This window comes from Canis lupus, chromosome 16 (genome assembly GCF_048164855.1).
Source record: "Canis lupus baileyi chromosome 16, mCanLup2.hap1, whole genome shotgun sequence".
NCBI classification, from domain to species: domain Eukaryota; kingdom Metazoa; phylum Chordata; class Mammalia; order Carnivora; family Canidae; genus Canis; species Canis lupus.
In genome coordinates, this window is record NC_132853.1 from 58,532,546 (window position 1) to 58,550,879 (window position 18,334).

At 50.0% G+C, this 18,334-nt stretch overlaps 1 protein-coding gene across 4 annotated transcripts in view; it reads right to left on the bottom strand.

The window, feature by feature from the left end:
* Positions 1–14,635, bottom strand: part of USP36 (ubiquitin specific peptidase 36) — a 40,108-nt gene extending 25,473 nt beyond the window's left edge. For 2 of the 4 annotated variants that reach the window (XM_072781832.1, XM_072781829.1), the window contains exons 1-5: positions 14,369–14,509; positions 11,307–11,466; positions 8,809–8,894; positions 7,755–8,016; positions 6,959–7,180 (exon numbers count right to left, since the gene is read on the bottom strand). In XM_072781832.1, coding sequence (XP_072637933.1) covers positions 6,959–7,180; positions 7,755–8,007 — 475 coding nt within the window. In that variant the 5' untranslated portion in view covers positions 8,008–8,016; positions 8,809–8,894; positions 11,307–11,466; positions 14,369–14,509. The other 2 variants (XM_072781830.1, XM_072781831.1) reach the window with 2 other exon arrangements.
* Positions 14,636–18,334: the final 3,699 nt, after the last annotated feature.

Consider the following 18,334-nt stretch of genomic DNA (forward strand, 5'->3'; position numbering starts at 1 on the left):
AACCCACGTGTGTACCCACACACAGTAAGCGTGTTTAAGCTTATTTGACTAAATTATGCTACACGATGGACACCTGGGTGGCTCAGAGGTTGAGTGTCTACCTTCAGCTCAGGGTGTGATCCCCAGGGTCCTGGGATCGCCTCCTGTATCGGGCTCCCCCCAGGGAGCCTGCTTCTCCCTCTGCCTGTCTCTACCTCTCTCTGTCTCTCTCATGAATAAATAAAATCTTTAAAACAAAATCATGCTACACAGTACATATTGTTCAGCAGTCAGTTCTGACATCATGCTGGGTCCTTCCCGTAGACTATTTTGCCAAATGCAGAGACCACAGTTACCCTATGTGCTCCCTCCTCACACACACTGGCCCTTCCACGCTTCTGCTATCACAAACAATCCTGCACCTGCCTCCCTGCGTCCCACCTCCTCTAAGGCACACACACCCACCACAGACTCCTGGGGCCACGGGCAGGCACATCTTCAACTCTGAGGCTACTGCTGTTTCATATACACCACCTAACTTCTCACGTGTAACACAGGGTGCAGGTGTAACCACACGCCAATGGTTCTCCCCTGCAATACCTCCACTCCCCCAGTCACTTAGACCTATCTCAAAATCAATAATGAAACAGCACGCAGTCTGTTTACCGCATACGGGGAAAGATGCTAGTATTTACAAACAAAAAAATAGCTGGTGTTAGCAAAGATGTGCGCTGGCGCCGCCAAGGATATACACTTGAGTAGTGGTCATGGGAAATGGTATGCGCTTCCTCAAAAAATTAGACAGGATTCCCATACGGCCCAGCAACCCCACTTCTGGGTATCCTCCTAAAAGGAACGAGAGCAGGGTATAACAGGTTATTCGTACACCGACGTTCCCAGCGTTATTCACAAGAGCTGAAACACAGACACCAAGTGCCCGTCAACAAAGGAACGGGTAAGAAATGTGGTGTGTATGGACAATGGGATATTACTCAGCCTTAAAAAGAAACACAAATTCTGACACCTGTCCCAGTATGGAAGAACCTGAGGGACGTGATGCTGGGTGAAGTCAGCCAGGCACGAAAAGATCAATACCACTTACACACGGGGGCTAGAGTCGTCAAGTTCAGAGACAGGAAGTAGGGCAGTGGGCACCAGGGGGTGGGGAGGGGCCAGGGGGCTGGTATTCCTGTTTGGGGAGATGAAGGAGTTCTGGACATGGACAGAGAGCTGCATGATAATGTGAAGCCAAATAATGCTACAATAAAACATGGTAAATTTGGGGGGCCCTGGCTGGCTCAGTCGGTGGAGCGTGCGATTCTTGATCTTGGCGGCATGAGTTCAAGCCCCGTGTTGAACACAGAGATTACCTAAAAACAATCTTAAAAAAAAAAAAAAAAATCTTTAAAAATGGTAAATTAAAAAAACTACTATTTACACTATCCTTTTAGAGGACTATTGGAAAATGGTTTATGTGAATGTCTACATAAAAAGGAGGCTTTTTCTTTTCATTTTAGAGCTTTTTGGACTCTTCTATCCATATCCACTTATTACTTTCATTTTTAAAATGACAATAATGGTTGAGGGGGCTCAAACTTAGGCAAAAATACATTACTTAAAATAACTTAAACATAAGCAGTCACAAATGCGGAACAAAGCACCCATCTTCCCAATTTAACTCAGGTAAAGACATTACGGTGACAGCTGTGTGGGAATCATGCCTCTAATTACCACGTACAGCGTTGCAGACCGTTAGCCTGATAAGTCATCAGTCCTAAATAGGGCAAGTAACAATTTTAACCAGAAATTCCTGAAACAAGGTTTCCCAATCCCTGGCAATATGCAAGACTGATGTAAGTGGCATGTGGATGAAGACTTCCTTCAGGTAATTAAGAAAAATAGAACATAAAAGTCAAATCCGTGACTTTTGGGATCTTGCTACTTCAATTTGGAAAAGAATGTCCAAAAGGATAGGATTTAATCCTCCCGCATATTTTACATAAGGTGTTTCTTTTCGGGGCGCCTGGCTGGCTCAGTCGATGGAGCATGTGACTCTTGATCTCGGGGTTGTGAGCTCCAGTGCCATGCTGGGTGCGGAGAGGACTTAAAAATAAAATCTTTAAAAAAATAAAGTGTTTCTCTTCTAGCTAGATCCCAGGGCAGAAGTGGTCCAGCAGTTCAGGTGATACTTCTCAGGATCCTGGAGTCTTCAAATAGCTGTATTCCAGGAGGAAGAGAGGACAGCTCAAGCCCACTTGGGGTCGCTCAGAGCCAGTAGGGTACAGGCAAAAAATATACTAGAGACTTCTCTTAATATTTTTACTTTAAAAAAGCTAAGATGCTAAGATTAACATCCCACAGAGCAATGCAGAGCAACACTGGGATGCTCACAGGGAAGGTATCTGGAGGGAGGGCGGGACGTCCCCCCAGGAAGAGGGGCTGATCCTGGCTGCTCCCACCACACCCCCTTACTCCTACATGCCACACAATATGGGTGGCAGGTTCTTGGGGATTCGCAAGTTGTGTTACAACTACTTTATCTACATCAACCCTAACCAAGGTGACGAAGGGTCCTGCAGAGGAAGCATAACCGGAGGGTGGCTGCCTAGGGAGGTATGGTGAACAAAAAGATGGCAGAGCTACCTACATCTGGAGAGTAGGGTCTCATTACCAAAGCCATGAGAAAAAAAACAGAGCTGAGGAGCCTGGAGGGCTGTCAGTTGAGCATCAGCTTCTTGGTTTCGACTGGGGTCACGATCTCAGGGTGGTGGATCAAAACCTGCCTCGGGCTCTGCACTCAGTGTGGAGTATGCTGGGGATTCTGTTTCCCTCTCCCCCAACCCCTCCCCACCACATGTGCTCCCTCTCGTTCTCTCTAAAAAAGAATTGGGCGGAAAAAAGGCTTAGAAAACCAAAAAACAGGGCAGCCCTGGTGGCGCAGCGGTTTAGTGCCGCCTGCATCCCAGGGCATGATCCTGGAGACCAGGGATGGAGTCCCACGTCAGGCTCCCTGAATGGAGCTTGCTTCTCCCTCGGCCTGTGTCTCTGCCTCTCTCTCTGTCTCTGTGTGTTGCACATGAATAAGTAAAATCTTTAAAAACAAAAACAAAAAAACCCACAAAAAGAGCCCAATCAAGTCTTACTAAAAGTCCACCCAGACCCACCTTGACACCACCAAGGTCACTACTGGAAACAGATTTATAACCAACCTCACCAGCAGTGTGCGCAGTGCCCCAGTGTGTTAACGTCTGCTGCCATCATGATCACAAGATGTTTTAAAAACGCTATTTCCATTGCACAGTCATCTTTCCCTCGTTAAAAAATATAAGGAATATCCCTGAACACATCATGCAATCTACTTTTATCCTCACCTAGCTCCTCTCTTGGTCCCATCTCCCTGCCTCTGCTTCTAATTCTGATTTCCTGACTTCATTGTTTACCAATTAGAAAAAAAACTTCTTAGGGCTTATCCTATCTGTGCATACCTAAACACTTTATGGTCTTGCTCTTCAACTCTTACAATAGCAATTCATGCTGTAGGCAGCCTTCTGGGACTTCTTCCTTCACTCTGCGTTATTCAGATTCCCACACGGCGCGGTCATTCTCCCGCTCTGCTGCGTATTCCATCACAGGCCTAACACTGTGATTCGAGGATCCATTCTGCTGATGGGCATTTCTACACCAGTGTCCTGATACCCACGTATCAGAGCTTTTCTGCAGGCGGAGAACTGCTGGCTGGTAGGTTATGTGGAAGAGAATGCCAGTTCAGGCGAGCGTCAAAGGTCCTCGCTCATCTTCATGCTGACATTCAGTACCACCAGGTTTCCGGACCTGCACCCATCACAAAGGTGTGTCGTGGTACCTGTCACGGTTTTGGAATCAGGCACTTTCCTGATTCCAAGCGAGGCTGAACATCTCTTCCTATACTCTTACCAAGAGTAAAATGCCATTCATAATTTAATTTTACTTTTTTATAGGTTGTCTTCCTCGTTGGTCTGTATTCTTGCCACATTCTTGGTAGCCATCCTTTGCTGCTTTTGTCTCCAGTTCATGGCTCCCCATTTGCCTTTTCAGTGTTTTTTGGGAACACAAGTTGTTAACTTTAATGCAGCTGAATCTGTCATTTTTCTTTTACAGTTGGTGCTTTCTGAGTCTTGTTCAATAAATCTCCCATCCTGGGACACCTGGGTGGCTCAGTGGTTGAGCATCTGCCTTTGACTCAGGGCATGATCCTGGGGTTCGGGATCAAGTTCCGCATTGGGCTCCTTGCAGGGAGCCTTCTTCTCCCTCTGCCTACATCTCTGCCTTTCTCTCTGTGTCTCTCACAAATAAATAAAATCTTAAAGAAAAAAAAAATCTCCCATCGCAAGGTCAGAGAGAGATTGTCAATGTTTGTTTGTTAAGAGCAAAATATTTGCTCTTGATATTAAATTTTTAATGCATTTTTTTGTGCATGGCTATGTTGTGCAATGGGGATCCTATTGCTTTTTCCATATGTAAGCCTGAGTTCAAAGTTCTATTTAACTCAAAAGGGAGACACGTGAAAAACCCACCTGTCACACATTTGCAAGTGTACGTGGGTCTGTTTCTAGTTGGGAGACCCCCTTCCCTTATTCAATACTATGACATTTTAATTTCTCTAACTTGACAAAGACTTCATAGTTTGTAGGGCATCTCTCTTCTCATACTCTCTTTCAGAAGTGTCTTGGTGATTTCGAGTCTTTTGCCCTGCTTTTTCATATAAATTTTAGAATCAGGTGGAACGGGACGCCTGGGTGGCTCAGCAGTTGAGCATCTTGCCTTTGGCTCAGGGCATGAATCTGGGGTCCTGGGATCAAGTCCCACATCAGGGTCCCTGGAGGGACCCTGCTACTCCCCCTGCCTGTGTCTCTGCCTCTCTGTGTCTGTGTCTCTCATGAATGAATACATAAAATCTTAGGAAAAAAAAAAAAAAAAAGAATCAAGTGGAGCTACATTAATCTGGGGAAAAACCATAATTTTTATAATACTGAGGCTTCCCTCCAAAGGCAGCTATTTTCATGTATATAGATTACTGTGTAATGTCCTTCAGTGAAGGATTTCTTAGTAAATTTAGGTCTAGATACTTTATTACTTTTGTTATTATAAATTTTGTATAGTAATAAGTATTTTTTAAAGATTTTACTGTTTGACAGAGAGAGACAGCGTGAGCACAAGCAGGGGGAGCTGCAGGCAGAGGGAGAGGGAGAAGCAGGCTCCCCACTGAGCAGGGAGCCCAATGTGGGGCTCAATCTCAGGACTGTGGGATCATGACCCAAGCTGAAGTCAGATGCTTAACCTAAGCCACCCAGGCACCCCTACGGTAGCAAAATTTAAAGAACACTCCTTGTTGTTTGCTGTAGAGAAATTCAACTAACTTTCTGTACATTGATGTTGTATCTAGTCACATTGTCAAATTTTTAATTTATAGATTCTTTTGCTTTTCAATGCAGGAATGTCATTTTCAAGTTAACAATAGTGGGCTCCTTCCTTTTGTCTCCTAGGTCACCCCTCTGGCTAGGACCGGCACATCTTCAACACGGAGAGAGACCCCATTTCACTCTGTATTTTAAAGGGTACGCTTCCAATATTTTCCTATCTAGAATGTTTCTTTTGTAGTGTTTGGTAGGTACCCTTTATCAAGATAAGGGAATGCCTTCCTATCGCTCCTTTGCTAAAAATTTTTCATAAATTTCTCTTTTGGGCATTATTTTCAGGTGACCTTTCTCTTTTAATCTGTTGATATGGTAATTAAGGAAGCAAAATTAGTACTCTCTTACACAGTACTTACTGTGTGCCAAGCACTATTTTAAGCACTTTACATAACTCATTCAAGCTTCCCAACAGCACGACTGGGGAGATATTATTACCTTGCAGATGAGGAAGAGGAAGCTTTAAAGGGCCAGGTAACATTCTTGAGAAACACAGCCTTTTTTTTTTTTTTTTTTTTTTTTAATTTTTTATTCATGATAGACATAGAGAGAGAGAGAGGCACAGATACAGGCAGAGGGAGAAGCAGGCTCCATGCCGGGAACCCGACGCGGGACTCGATCCCTGGTCTCCAGGATCACGCCCTGGGCCAAAGGCAGGCGCCAAACTGCGGAGCCACCCAGGGATCCCAGGATCACAGCATTTAGGTGCAGAGCCAGAACACAACTCAGCAGGCCAAGCTCCAGAGAGAAGTACTGTTACCTGTTGTGCTGTGCTCTCTTTATAATCACACGTCAAGATTTTCTGGTATTAGAACATCCCTGCCTTACTAGGATGAACATAAATTGCTCACGGTGTTAGAAGACTATTGCATTTGGTAGAAGTTTTGTAACTACAATTGTAAGACAGGACTGTCATTTTTCTTTCTCATACTGTACTAGTTTACTTTTGCTACTCAAGTTATAAGAACCTCATAAAATGAGCTGGGAGTTCTCTTTTCCTATTCTCTGGAAGAATTTGTGAAGCACTACAACAATCTGTTTCTCAAAATTTTCATAAAGCTCATCCATAAATCATCTCAGCCTGGCATTTTCTTCATGGGAAGATTTTTAACCACTGATTTAATTTCTTTAATAGTTAAAAGGCTTTCTACTTCTTCAGTTTTGGTAAGTTACATTTTATTTCATCTTTACCCATTTTGTATTTCTACTCTGGGGCATGTTTTATGACATACATAAGACACTGACTGGCTGCAGAGTCACCGAATACACACAATTTGGACATATTTTTTGAAAACACATTTCTCTGCTTAGGTACTCATTTTCAGAACAGTTTGGGACCAACGCTCTACCCGAGTGACTGGCTTCCACGGCCCATCCTACAGCAGGCACATGTCAAATTTAGATTTTATCAATTACTACCTCTTGGACATCACTCCTAAGTCTGACCCAGGCCGAAGGGCTTGTCTAATCAGGGGACTTCCCAGTCCCCACAACTCCTGGCCCACCCCCTGCTGCCGGCTCACACTCACAGTTGCGCGTATGCTCCTTGGAGAGCAGGTAGTTGGCCAGAGGCGGGGTGTAGGTCAAGCACTGTATGGTCGAGTTCAGAAAGCAGGTGTTGCCTAGGTTGTGGAGCCCCGCTCCCACGCGGTAAACCCGCTCCCACTTCAGGGACAGCCGCTCCGTGGGGAAGAGCACTTTCTGTGGGGCAGGAACACCATCACCACCACTCTCATACGCATGCTCGCTCCCTGCGGGAGAAAGGGACAGGGAAGAAAGGAGGGCTCAAGTCTATGCAGAGGCAGACCACAAAAAAGAAATCGCTGATACGCACGCTCGGCATGCGCTTGCCAAGACACAGTGTCAAAGGGTAACTGGTGTCCCCACTGACTGGAAGTTACTAGAAAGCCCAGGAGAAAACTCAGTCATCCCATGGCTCTTGCAGACTGCTTACGTCTGGAATCAAGAAGCCCTCCATGAGAAGAGGACACTCAGACAATCAACAGCTGGAGCCAGGCCTCAGCACTCTGAAGCCCAGCCCATTTCTCTTGCTTGTTTCCTAGCCCCGCCCTGGATTCTATCAAAAGCACACAAGTTCCAAGGCCTCTCTGAGAACACAGATTTCTTTAAGACCAAACCTGTATCATTATTTCCTTAACTATAGGGCCACTGACCCCATAGAAACTTCACAACTCTCTGACCACAATCTGTTTGTTTTTTTTCCCCACAATCTGTTGTTGTTCCTCCTAATCAGTCAACACTTTGTCCACCCACTTGGTCAACACACAGTGAGACCCCTTCTACCAGCCAACCACACGTCTGTACCCTGTCTCCTGGCCTGTGGCTCATCTCCACTCCTGTGGCGACCGGCTCCCTCCGTTTTAGGGTTTAGCAAGACATATTTGCTCTTCAATGACTCCAGCTGATAGGAGAAACTCTTGCTGGCTGGCTCAAACTCGATCTTCTGTAGAAGGACCTTCTTTGCAGAGGAGGCCAGAAGTTTCCCCAGCTCTCCATCATCAGCCAAGTCCTTACGGCCAGGTTTCAGGGCTTCCTTCAATTTATCGACTATTGGCATGGTGCATCACTGTAGAGACAAGAAAGAACACAGAGCGATGAGTGACTAGGTCTCAAGAACCAAGCATCACTTCTCTGAAAACGTCCTCTGGTCTTTACGGATGCTAGCTGCCATGGAAGCTTCTTTGGATTGGTTACCAACTGTACAAATGAAGTGTGAAAAATGGAGACATATTACCAACCACTTGGCCAGAGCAGAATCCACACTTCTCTCAAAAAGATAAGGTGCTTTTCACAAACTGCACCAAAGAGACAATAGTAGCAGGGAGGCTGGCTGAGCCTGCGGAAGGCATCTCTTCAATAACAGACTATGGACACCAGCTTGGTGCGGTTTCCTTCAAAAGGTGACCATGTGGTCCTAATGTCTGCTCAAAAACAGGAAAATACTGATTCTCAGAAGATACTCTGCTTGCACACATAAACCCATATGATAAAAGAATCAGGGGATCCCTGGGTGGCTCAGCAGTTGGGTGCCTGCCTTTGGCCCAGGGCGTGATCCTGGAGACCCGGGATCAAGTCCCACATCGGGCTCCCTACATGGAGCCTGCTTCTCCCTCTGCCTGTGTCTCTGCCTCTCTCTCTATGTCTCTCATGAATGAATGAATAAATAAAAAGAAAAGAAAAGAAAAGAAAAGAAAAGAAAAGAGAAAAGAAAAGAAAAGAAAAGAAAAGAAAAGAAAAAAGAAAAGAAAAGAAAAGAAAAGAAAAGAAAAGAAAAGAAAAGAAAAGAAAAGAAAAGAAAAGAAAAGAAAGAAAAGAAAGAAAAGAAAAGAAATCAGCACAGTGACTTATGTAAGCACACCTTTCTGTTCAGGCTCCTACTCTCCGAGATGAAGGCCAAAGGTCACATGTAGTCACTGAGATGCTGCTAGTCCACACGGAGATACACTGTAAGTATAAAATATACAACAGATTTCAAAGACTTAGCATATGAATATAAAATATCTGAGGGCACTTGAGTGGCTCAGTCAGTTAAGCATCTACCTTCAGCTCAAGTCATGATCCTGGAATCCCAAGATGGATCCCGTTGAAGGGGGGGATTTTCCCTGCTCAACAGGGGGTCTGCTTCTCCCTCCCACTCCGCTCCTCCCCCCTGCTCATGCTCATCGCCACACATGCCCTCTTTCTCATTCACTTTCCCTCAAATAAATAAATAAAATCTTTAAAAAAAAGAAAAGAATGTGGGATGCCTGGGTGGCTCAGTGGTTGAGTGCCTTCAGCTCAGGTCACGATTCTGGGGTCCTGGGAGCGAGTCCCACATTGGGCTCCCCCCAGGAAGCCTGCTTCTCCCTCTGCCTGTGTCTCTGCCTCTCTCTGTGTCTCTCATGAATAAATAAAATCTTTTAAAAAATAAGAAGAATGTGAAACATTTCAATTTTTAGACTGGTTATATGCTAAAATGATAATTTGCATATATTGAGTTAAATATGTTATGAAATTAATTTCAGTTGCCTTTTATTTTTTAACATGGCTACTGCAAAATTTTAAATTATACTTATTAAATTGTAAAATTATACTTTAAATTTTAAATTATTGGATGGTGCTTGTACAGATGATCTTTCTGAAAGTGAGGGAGGAGAGACAGGAGAGTGGCAGGACTAGAATAGTACATATAAGAAGCTCCAATTTAAGGGATCCCTGGGTGGCGCAGTGGTTTGGTGCCTGCCTTTGGCCCAGGGCGCGATCCTGGAGACCCGGGATCGAATCCCACATCGGGCTCCTGCTGCATGGAGCCTGCTTCTCCCTCTGCCTGTGTCTCTGCCTCTCTCTCTCTCTGATGATGACTATCATAAATAAATAAAACTTAAAAAAAATAAACATTTAAAGAAGCTCCAATTTAAGAGGGAAGTGACAGTTCCAGGCTGGAGTGTGACAGGACTGGTTTCTTCCTTCACTAATCAGCTGTAAATTCCAGGAAGAACCACTGTTGACTTTCCAGCTCCTGTTCTGTGTAAATTAGGGCTTGAAAGCAGTACCCATCGTGGTTTTGAGGTGACCCAGGTGAGTGCTGGCTGCAGCTGCTAGAAACACTAAAAGACCAGGAATCCCCTCCATCACCTCTGATTGCTACACTTGTACCCACCACTGTTCTTTACTACTATCTCTCAACTCAACCATCTCAGCCGAAGCTCAAGGGCCATTTGAGTCACAATTAGAAAAAGATGTTCCTTAAACTGCTCACTCTTGGGCAGCACCGGTGGCCCAGTGGTTTAGCGCCACCTTCGGCCCGAGGTGTGATCCTGGAGACCTAGGATCGAGTCCCACATCAGGCTCCCTGCATGGAGCCTGCTTCTCTCTCTGCCCCTGCCCCCCTCTCTCTCTATCTCTGTCTGTCATGAATAAATAAATACAATCTTAAAAAAGAAAGATTTAAAAAAAAATAAACTGCTCACTCTTATCAGAAAAATGACTCCTTTAGGCATCCAGCAGCCAGCCTGGCACAGGAACACCAACTAAGTAAGTGTATCCCAGAACTCAGTGAAAGGATCGCTTATGAAACCATTCAAGTTTATCCTTATGGAGCATCTCATGCCCCACTGGGGTCAAATTTCTTAATCTACGAAACCTTCTGCAGGTGTGCCTGGCTGGCTCGGTCAGTAGAGCATGCGACACTTGACCTTGGGGCTGTAAGTTCTAGCCCCATGTTGGGTGGAGAGATTAGTTAAAAATAAAATCTTAAAAAAAAAAAACTGCAAAAAATAGAAATGTAAGAAACTTATTTTTTAAAATGTAAGCACCTGGGATCCCTGGGTGGCACAGCGGTTTGGCGCCTGCCTTTGGCCCAGGGCACGACTCTGGAGACCCGGGATCAAATCCCATGTCAGGCTCCCTGCATGGAGCCTCCTTCTCCCTCTGCCTGTGTCTCTGCCTCTCTCTCTCTCTCTCTCTCTCTCTGTGTGACTATCATGAATAAATAAAATCTTTTAAAAATAAAAAATAAAAAATAAATAAAATGTAAGCACTTATTCTTTGAAGAAATCAAAAGAACCTTTCCTAAGGGGAATTATCTTTTATTTTTTTTTAAAGATTTTATTTATTTATTCATGAGAGACACAGAGAGAGAGGCAGAGACACAGGCAGAGGGAGAGACAGGCTCCATGCAGGGAGCCGGACGTGGGACTTGATCTAGGGGCTCCAGGATCAGGCCTTGGGCTGAAGGCGGCACTAAACCGCTAAGCCACCTGGGCTGTCCCTAAGGGGAATTATCTAAGTGTTCCCACCAACTGAACAATAGCTGCTGGGCTATAAGCACATAACTTGGAGAAATGAAAAAGTACTTCCAAACCTCTGCTGGCTTACCTGGGGTGTCTGAACTTGGGCGTGTTGCTGCTGCAGCATGGGGTCAGGTTCCGGGCCAGACTGGGCAGGTGCAACACAGGACCCGATTCACCAGCTCCTCGGCTATGCCCCGTTAAATCACCAAAGCTGCAAGTCTGTCGTTCAGAACAGGCGTCAGAATCTGTGGGGTGAACAGAGCACCACGTGAGGCCACTTGCTTCCACTATCTCCTCAGCCCCATTGTGTGGACACAGAGCAGAAAGGCTATCTATCTGGAAGAGTCGGCAGGAAGGCTGAAGGAGTATGGGTAGTGCTGGATTTAGGAAGAGTCTGGAGAAGAACTGAACTGACTGGCTACAAATTATTACAATGTGCATGATATGAAAACGCTGCCCTTTGCTTTGTATCTTAACGTTCCGGCCAGTGATAAGCCCAATGAACAAAAGTCGTTAGTGAACTCCAGTCTAAATCACTTTTCAAAGAGTAAGAGGTAATAATCCCTTCACCTCCAACTTCCAGATTTCACAAACCAGTAGAATTTCAAAAGCAAAACAAAGGAGCAGAAAGAATTGCCACGTTTTCACTTTGCTAAGTGCAGATTTTTTTTTTAAACTACCATCCACAATCACTATGATTACATAAAATTACTTAAAAGTTTTTTTGCTGTGAAAACGTTCAGATACATACAAAGTGGTGGGAACAACACAGGGACCACCATGCTCTCCTTATACAGGCCTAACCCTGATTCCTCTTCTGTCCCCACATTATCGACAACAGATTTCGGATACGTCGTCCCTCGTATCCATAAATAATAGCACACCGACGTCAAAATAAAGGGAGAACATAATAAATCTGATCTCAGGATAAAAGCCAACCTGTAAGGTGAAGATTCCGGTCGCACAAAGATCTCCCTACAACATCCCCGTCTTAACCAAAACTCATACCTCACTATGGACAGGTGAGGACACAGATGGACATGGGTCCAAGGTCATATGTTTGGGAACCAAACAGCAAGGGGATGAACAGAACTTGGAAGATACAACACAATTTCTTTCAAGAGAAGTAATTTAAAGAACATGTATCCCACAGCCTGCTCCTCAATGTGGGAATCAGATTTCGAACAATTTTTCCATTTCTGACAAATCTCTGTGTCACCAATTGCACCCAAAACATCAACAATAGCCAAAAAATTATTTCTCTCTGAGGCGTAGGAACCCAGAGAAAAATGTCCTTGTAGTCATCAGCAAGCCCTCTGAGGTGCATATCTGACAACATGCTCTTCAGAGCTCAGGAAGGATGCTCCCTCCGCTCCACCACAGTCCAGGAGCAGCTCAGGCTTCTCCGTATTTCTACCCCCAAGAGTAGGCAAACACAGCATCCGCAAAACACCCTTCAAGCATATTCTCTCTCCCTCCTCCCTGTAAATTCTCTTTTCCAGGATGAAATGCACTCAAGACTCACAGGGTCAACCACGTGCTGGTGGGGGAGGAGCCCCAGTGGACAGAGCCTGGGCCTCCCTGGGGCACTTTCACAGGGGCCTCCAGGCTCTTCTGCAGAGTCTGCAGAACACCAGGCTCCAGCCAGGAAAGCGTAAGCAGAGCCTCCCTCTCCTTGGAGGCCTGATTCTAGGCATCTCCTCTGGAAAGCGGGCTGGCCACGATGCTTGCCGCCCTCATGTTTTAGAATGCTGCTCTACCTCGCTCCGAGAACCCTATGGGAGACTCAACACTACCAACCACAGGGGTATTTTAAAACCTCACATCTTGTCCCCACCCACTCACATTCTCCATGACCATGACCCTGAAGAAGTTTACCTTCTTTCCCACATTTCTTTAAAAGAGGGAAAAAAGAAATTTCACCACTGCTGCCAAACAGAACAGGCTCCTCCACATTTTGACTAGTCTGGGTCCTGCGTTAATGATGCTTCTCTGGGGCTGTGCTCAAGACCCACATGGGCCCTTGCCTCCCCGGACTCCCTAGGGCTCTGGGCTCCGCAGCTCTCTCCTCCACCACCGGTCGGGGTTCCCTGGGAACTGCAAAGAGCACACCTCCTGGACCCTCAAACCGTCGGGGAACGTGCAACCCTGCGCCTCCCCTGTGGATCCTGGAGCCCTGGCAGACCGCGCTCCCTGGACCTCCCCGTGGACCCCCGAACACTCGCAGACGGCACGCCCCTGACGTCCCCGGGACCCCCGAGCACTCGCAGACCGTGTGCCCCTGACGTCCCCGGGACCCCCGAGCACTCGCAGACTGTGCTCCCCTGACGTCCCCGGGACCCCGGAGCACTCGCAGACCGTGGGCCCCAGACCCCTCCCTGTGGATTCCGGAGCTTTCGCGGGCTGAGCGCCCCAGACCTCCCTGTGGACCCCCTAACCCTCGCGGACCGCGCGCCCCGGAGCCTCTCACAGCGTAGCCCCAACTCTGGGCTAACAGAGCATCCCTGGGCCCTCCCCATGGGCACCTGAGCCCCGTGCGGACCGCGCGCCCCTAACCTCCCCGGGACCCTCAGCCCCCGCGAACCGCGCGCCCCTCACCTCCCCGGGACTCCCGAGCCCTCGCAGACCACGCGCCCCGAACCTCCCCGTGGACCCCCCACCTCCCCGGGACCCCTCCCCGACCTCCCCGGGACCCCGGAGCCCTCGCAGACCGCGCGCCTCGGACCTCCCCATAGGCCCCCCCGACGTCCCCGTGGACCCCCCAGCCCCCGCGGACCGCGCACCTCAGACCTCCCCGTGGACCCCCCCGACCTCCCCGGAGCCCCCGCGGACCGCGCGCCCCGGACCTCCCCGTGGACCCCCCCGACCTCCCCGGGACCCCCCCGACCTCCCCGTGGACCCCGAGCCCCCGCGGACCGCGCGCCCCGGACCTCCCCGTGGGCCCCCCCGACCTCCCCGGGACCCCCCCGACCTCCCCGAGGACCCCGAGCCCCCGCGGACCCCCCCCGACCTCCCCGGGACCCCGGGGCCTCTCCCAGACAGCGCGGCCCCGGCTCGGGGCTAACGGAGCATCCCTGGGCCCTCCCCGCGGCCCGAGCCCCGCGCGGACGCGCACGTCTCCCCCGGGCGCCCCCCTGCAGGCCGCACCTTCCCGCGCCCCAGGCCCAGCGGACGCCCTCCACCCGGCCGGACGCGCAGCCTCCCCTCGGCCCGTGCGCCAGCCTCCCCGGCCTCGGCGGGCCCGGCTGCAGGCCCGCGGCGCTGGCGTCTCCTCGGCCCGGGCCCCGCACACGCACCATCCGGGCCTCGGGCGCCTCACACACGTGTCACGGCGACACTTAAAGGGGCCGCAGCTGGCGGCCCGCGCTGCCGGACTCGGGAGGTCTTGGCCGCTTTAAGAGGCGGGGCTAGCCGCGTCCCCGCTCCCTGGGCCCGCCCACAGCCGGTCTGCGCAGCCGATACGTCACCCTGCCGCCCGCGGCCGCGCCGGGCTACGCGATGACGCAAGCACGCAGAGCCGGGGCGCCCCGCCCCCTTGGCCCGAGCCGGGCGAGTTCCCGGAGAGCACGTGAGGCTCCCGCTTCCGGGTCCCTAACGCGGGTCCATAACGAGGGTCCCAGCCCGGGTCTCCGCGGCCCTTTAGTGACCGCGCGGCGGACGGGGCGCAGGGAGGGCAGCGGGCCCAGCAGGGCGGGGGGCGCGGAGGCCGAGCGGAGGCTGGGAGCGGGGGAGCCGTGGCGTCCGACCTTTGGATGTCGGGGGGGAGGCGGGGGGGGCGACCTGCCATCCCCGACCGCCCTCCTGACCCCCAAAAGCACCGGCCCGTGACGATTCCGTTAAGCTTCTGCTGGAATGCTTGCAAATGCGCATTGCTTCTGCAGTGTTTTTAAAAACCCTTTTCACCGAGTCCTTGCTTCCCCTCCCCCCCGGGGGCGCGGGTGCTGACCCGCCCGGGGCACGGAGGCGCGAGGGCGGGCGGTAAACGACCTTCCCCCAAACCGTAGCCCTGTGACGCTGGCCTTCCCGGGGGGCTGGGGGAGCTCCGGGGTGCAGGGCCTGCTGCGGCGGGCGCCGCTGCCCCTGCAGGCGAGACGGGGTGCAGAGCCTGCCTGCACCGGGTGCCGCTGCCCCTGCAGATGGGATGGGGTGCAGGGCCTGCTGCAGCGGGTGCCGCTGCCCCTGCAGGCGGGGACGGGGTGCAGAGCCTGCCTGCACCGGGTGCCGCTGCCGCTGCCCCTGCAGATGGGACGGGGTGCAGGGCCTGCTGCGGCGGGTGCCGCTGCCCCTGCAGGCGGGATGGGGTGCAGAGCCGCAGGAGGTGTGAGGGGACTTTCACCCTCTGCGGGCTCCGTGGGTTCCGGTGTCCTGAAAAAGACAAGCAGGCAGAAAGGATGCGGTAGGAGCCTGAGACCGAGCCTGGGAGAGTCCAGCCCCCAAGAGCTTCAGACTGAGATTTATTCCTGGTGCCAGCCCGTCCCGGCCGGAGACAAGGATTCCAACAAAACCAGCCCTCACGCCTGATAACGCGTTTATCAGTGACAAAGTGTGGGGGCAGGTTGGAAGGGGTGGCCACTGGCAGGGGAATGAGGAGACTTGGGTTTTATCCCAGTGCTGCCCTAATTAGCAGGTTGCTCTGGACAGTTAACCACCCTAGGCCTGGGTTTCCTGGACAGTGGAGGAAAGGCGAGCTCCGGCCCAAAACCGAAGACGTTTGTTTCCATTGCTGAGCTGACACTCCCCACTGCTTTGCCTACAGTATATGCTTTAATCCTCATGGCAAACCCACAAAAAGATACTGTTGCCACGTTACAGATGGAAAAAAAAATGAGTGTGCCTGATCCCTGCAAGCAAGCAGTGATGGGAGGGTTTCAGCCTGAGTTTGGCCGGCCCCAGGTGCACACCTGTAACTCAGGCCCTCAGAGGAACCCCAACATTCTTCTGAGTTGACAAATGAATTGCCTGAAAGGCCCTCCATTCTGCTTGAGAATGTTATCATGAGGGCAGCCCGGGTGGCTCAGAGGTTTGGTGCCTGCCTTCAGCCTGGGCATGATCCTGGAGACCCAGGATCGAGTCCCACATCGGGCTCCATGTATGGAGCCTGCTTCTCCCTCTGTCTGTGTCTCTGTCTCTCATGAATAAATAAATAAAATCTTTAAAAAAAAGAAAAGAATGTTATCATGAGACCTGGACGTTGGGCGGAGCTGTTGGCCACCCACACGCCTCCCACCCTGACTCCTCCTGCAGATTCTCTCAAAGAAGCTGCAGAGTGGAGTCTCCTTGAGGTATGTGCAGGTGGACCTTTCCTAAAGTGCTTAATCCCAAAGGTTACCGGAGAAATGCAAATTAAAACCATACCAAGGGATATTTCACACCCACGGGAACACCTGAAATTAAAAAGACTACGTGTTGGAGAGAATATGAAGCAGGTAGACTCTAAACCTGCTGGGAGGGGCAGTCCCGGTGGTTCAGTGGTTTAGTGCCGCCTGTAGCCTGGGGTGTGAACCTGGAGATACTGGGATCGAGTCCCATGTCAGGCTTCCTGTATGGAGCCTGCTTCACCCTCTGCCTATGTCTCTGGCCCTCTCTCTCTCTATGAATAAATTTTTAAAAAATCTTTAAAAAAAATAAACCTGCTGGGAGTATAAATGATACAACCATTTTGGGGGAAAAATGTTTCTTTTAAGTAACAAACACCCCATGAGCAGGTCCATTTTTTTTTTTTTTTTAATTTTTATTTATTTATGATAGTCACAGAGAGAGAAAGAGAGAGAGGCAGAGACATAGGCAGAGGGAGAAGCAGGCTCCATGCACCGGAAGCCCGATGTGGGATTCGATCCCTGGTCTCCAGGATCGCGCCCTGGGCCAAAGGCAGGCGCCAAACCGCTGCGCCACCCAGGGATCCCCCATGAGCAGGTCCATTGCTATGGCTCTCACCACTCTATGCCTGGAGTCCAGTAAATTACACATGTGCAGGGCAGCCTGGGTGGCTCAGAGGTTTAGTGCCACCTTCGGTCCAGGGTGTGATCCTGGAGTCCCGGGATCGAGGCCTGGATCGGGCTCCCTGCATGGAACCTGCTTCTCCATCTGCCTATGTCTCTGCTTCTGTCTCTTTGTCTCATGAATAAATCAATAAAATCTAAAAAAAAAAAAAAAAAAAAGATTACACAGATGCAGATCTCTCTCCCCCTGATCTTTGGAATGCTGGGTCCAGTAAGTGCCCGCCTGCTGGTCATCTCCCTGCAGGATCCACAGGCACTTCCAACTCACCATGCCGGGAAACAGGTGCATCACCCCCTCCCCTAAGCTGCCTCTCTCTGCCCTGTTGCCCACTTGGGTTGCTGTGCTGGAGCTTAGACCAAATCCTTGCCCTTTCCCAGTTTCCAGGCACCCTGGTGTCCAGGAATGTCTGTCTGGCCACTAGAGGTCACTGGTGAGACTGGAGGGCAAAGGAAAGGAGAAGCAGGACCTTTCTCTCCCTCCTCTTCTGCTTGGAATGGAGTTTCTGGCTTCAGCCAGAGAGGTGCGCTGTGCTCCCAGCCTCCTCCTCCCCCAACCGTCTCTCCCTGGGCTCTTGTAGGGCAGCCTCCTGCCCCTGCCCCTCCATCCTAGAAGTGCTAACAGCTGCCTGTTGTTTTCTAGTCAGTTTCCATCAGGATGCAACCAATCCCTGTATTAATCCCCTCTGTTTTAAAGGCTGTACAGAGGGGTGCCTGGGTGGCTCAGCGATTGGGCGTCTGCCTTTGGCCCAGGGCATGATCCTGGAGCCTCAGGATCGAGTTCCGCATCAGGCTCCCTGCATGGAGCCTGCTTCTCCCTCTGCCTGTGTCTCTGCCTCTCTCTCTCTGTATCTCTCATGAATAAATAAATAAAATCTTTAAAAAAATAATAAAGGCTGTACAGAGTGGTTTCGGTGTTTCTGATTGGACCCAGGGTGCTAACAGACAGCAACCCAACATCCACCTTCCTGGCCAGCATCCTGGTCTCCTCTCTTTCCCTCACCCCATGTAAATCATCCATCAACAAATTTTGCTAATTTTACTTCTCAAATATTCCTCAAACCACTCTCTTCCCTCCATCTAATTGCCCAAATGGAGCGCCTCCCCATCTTCACCT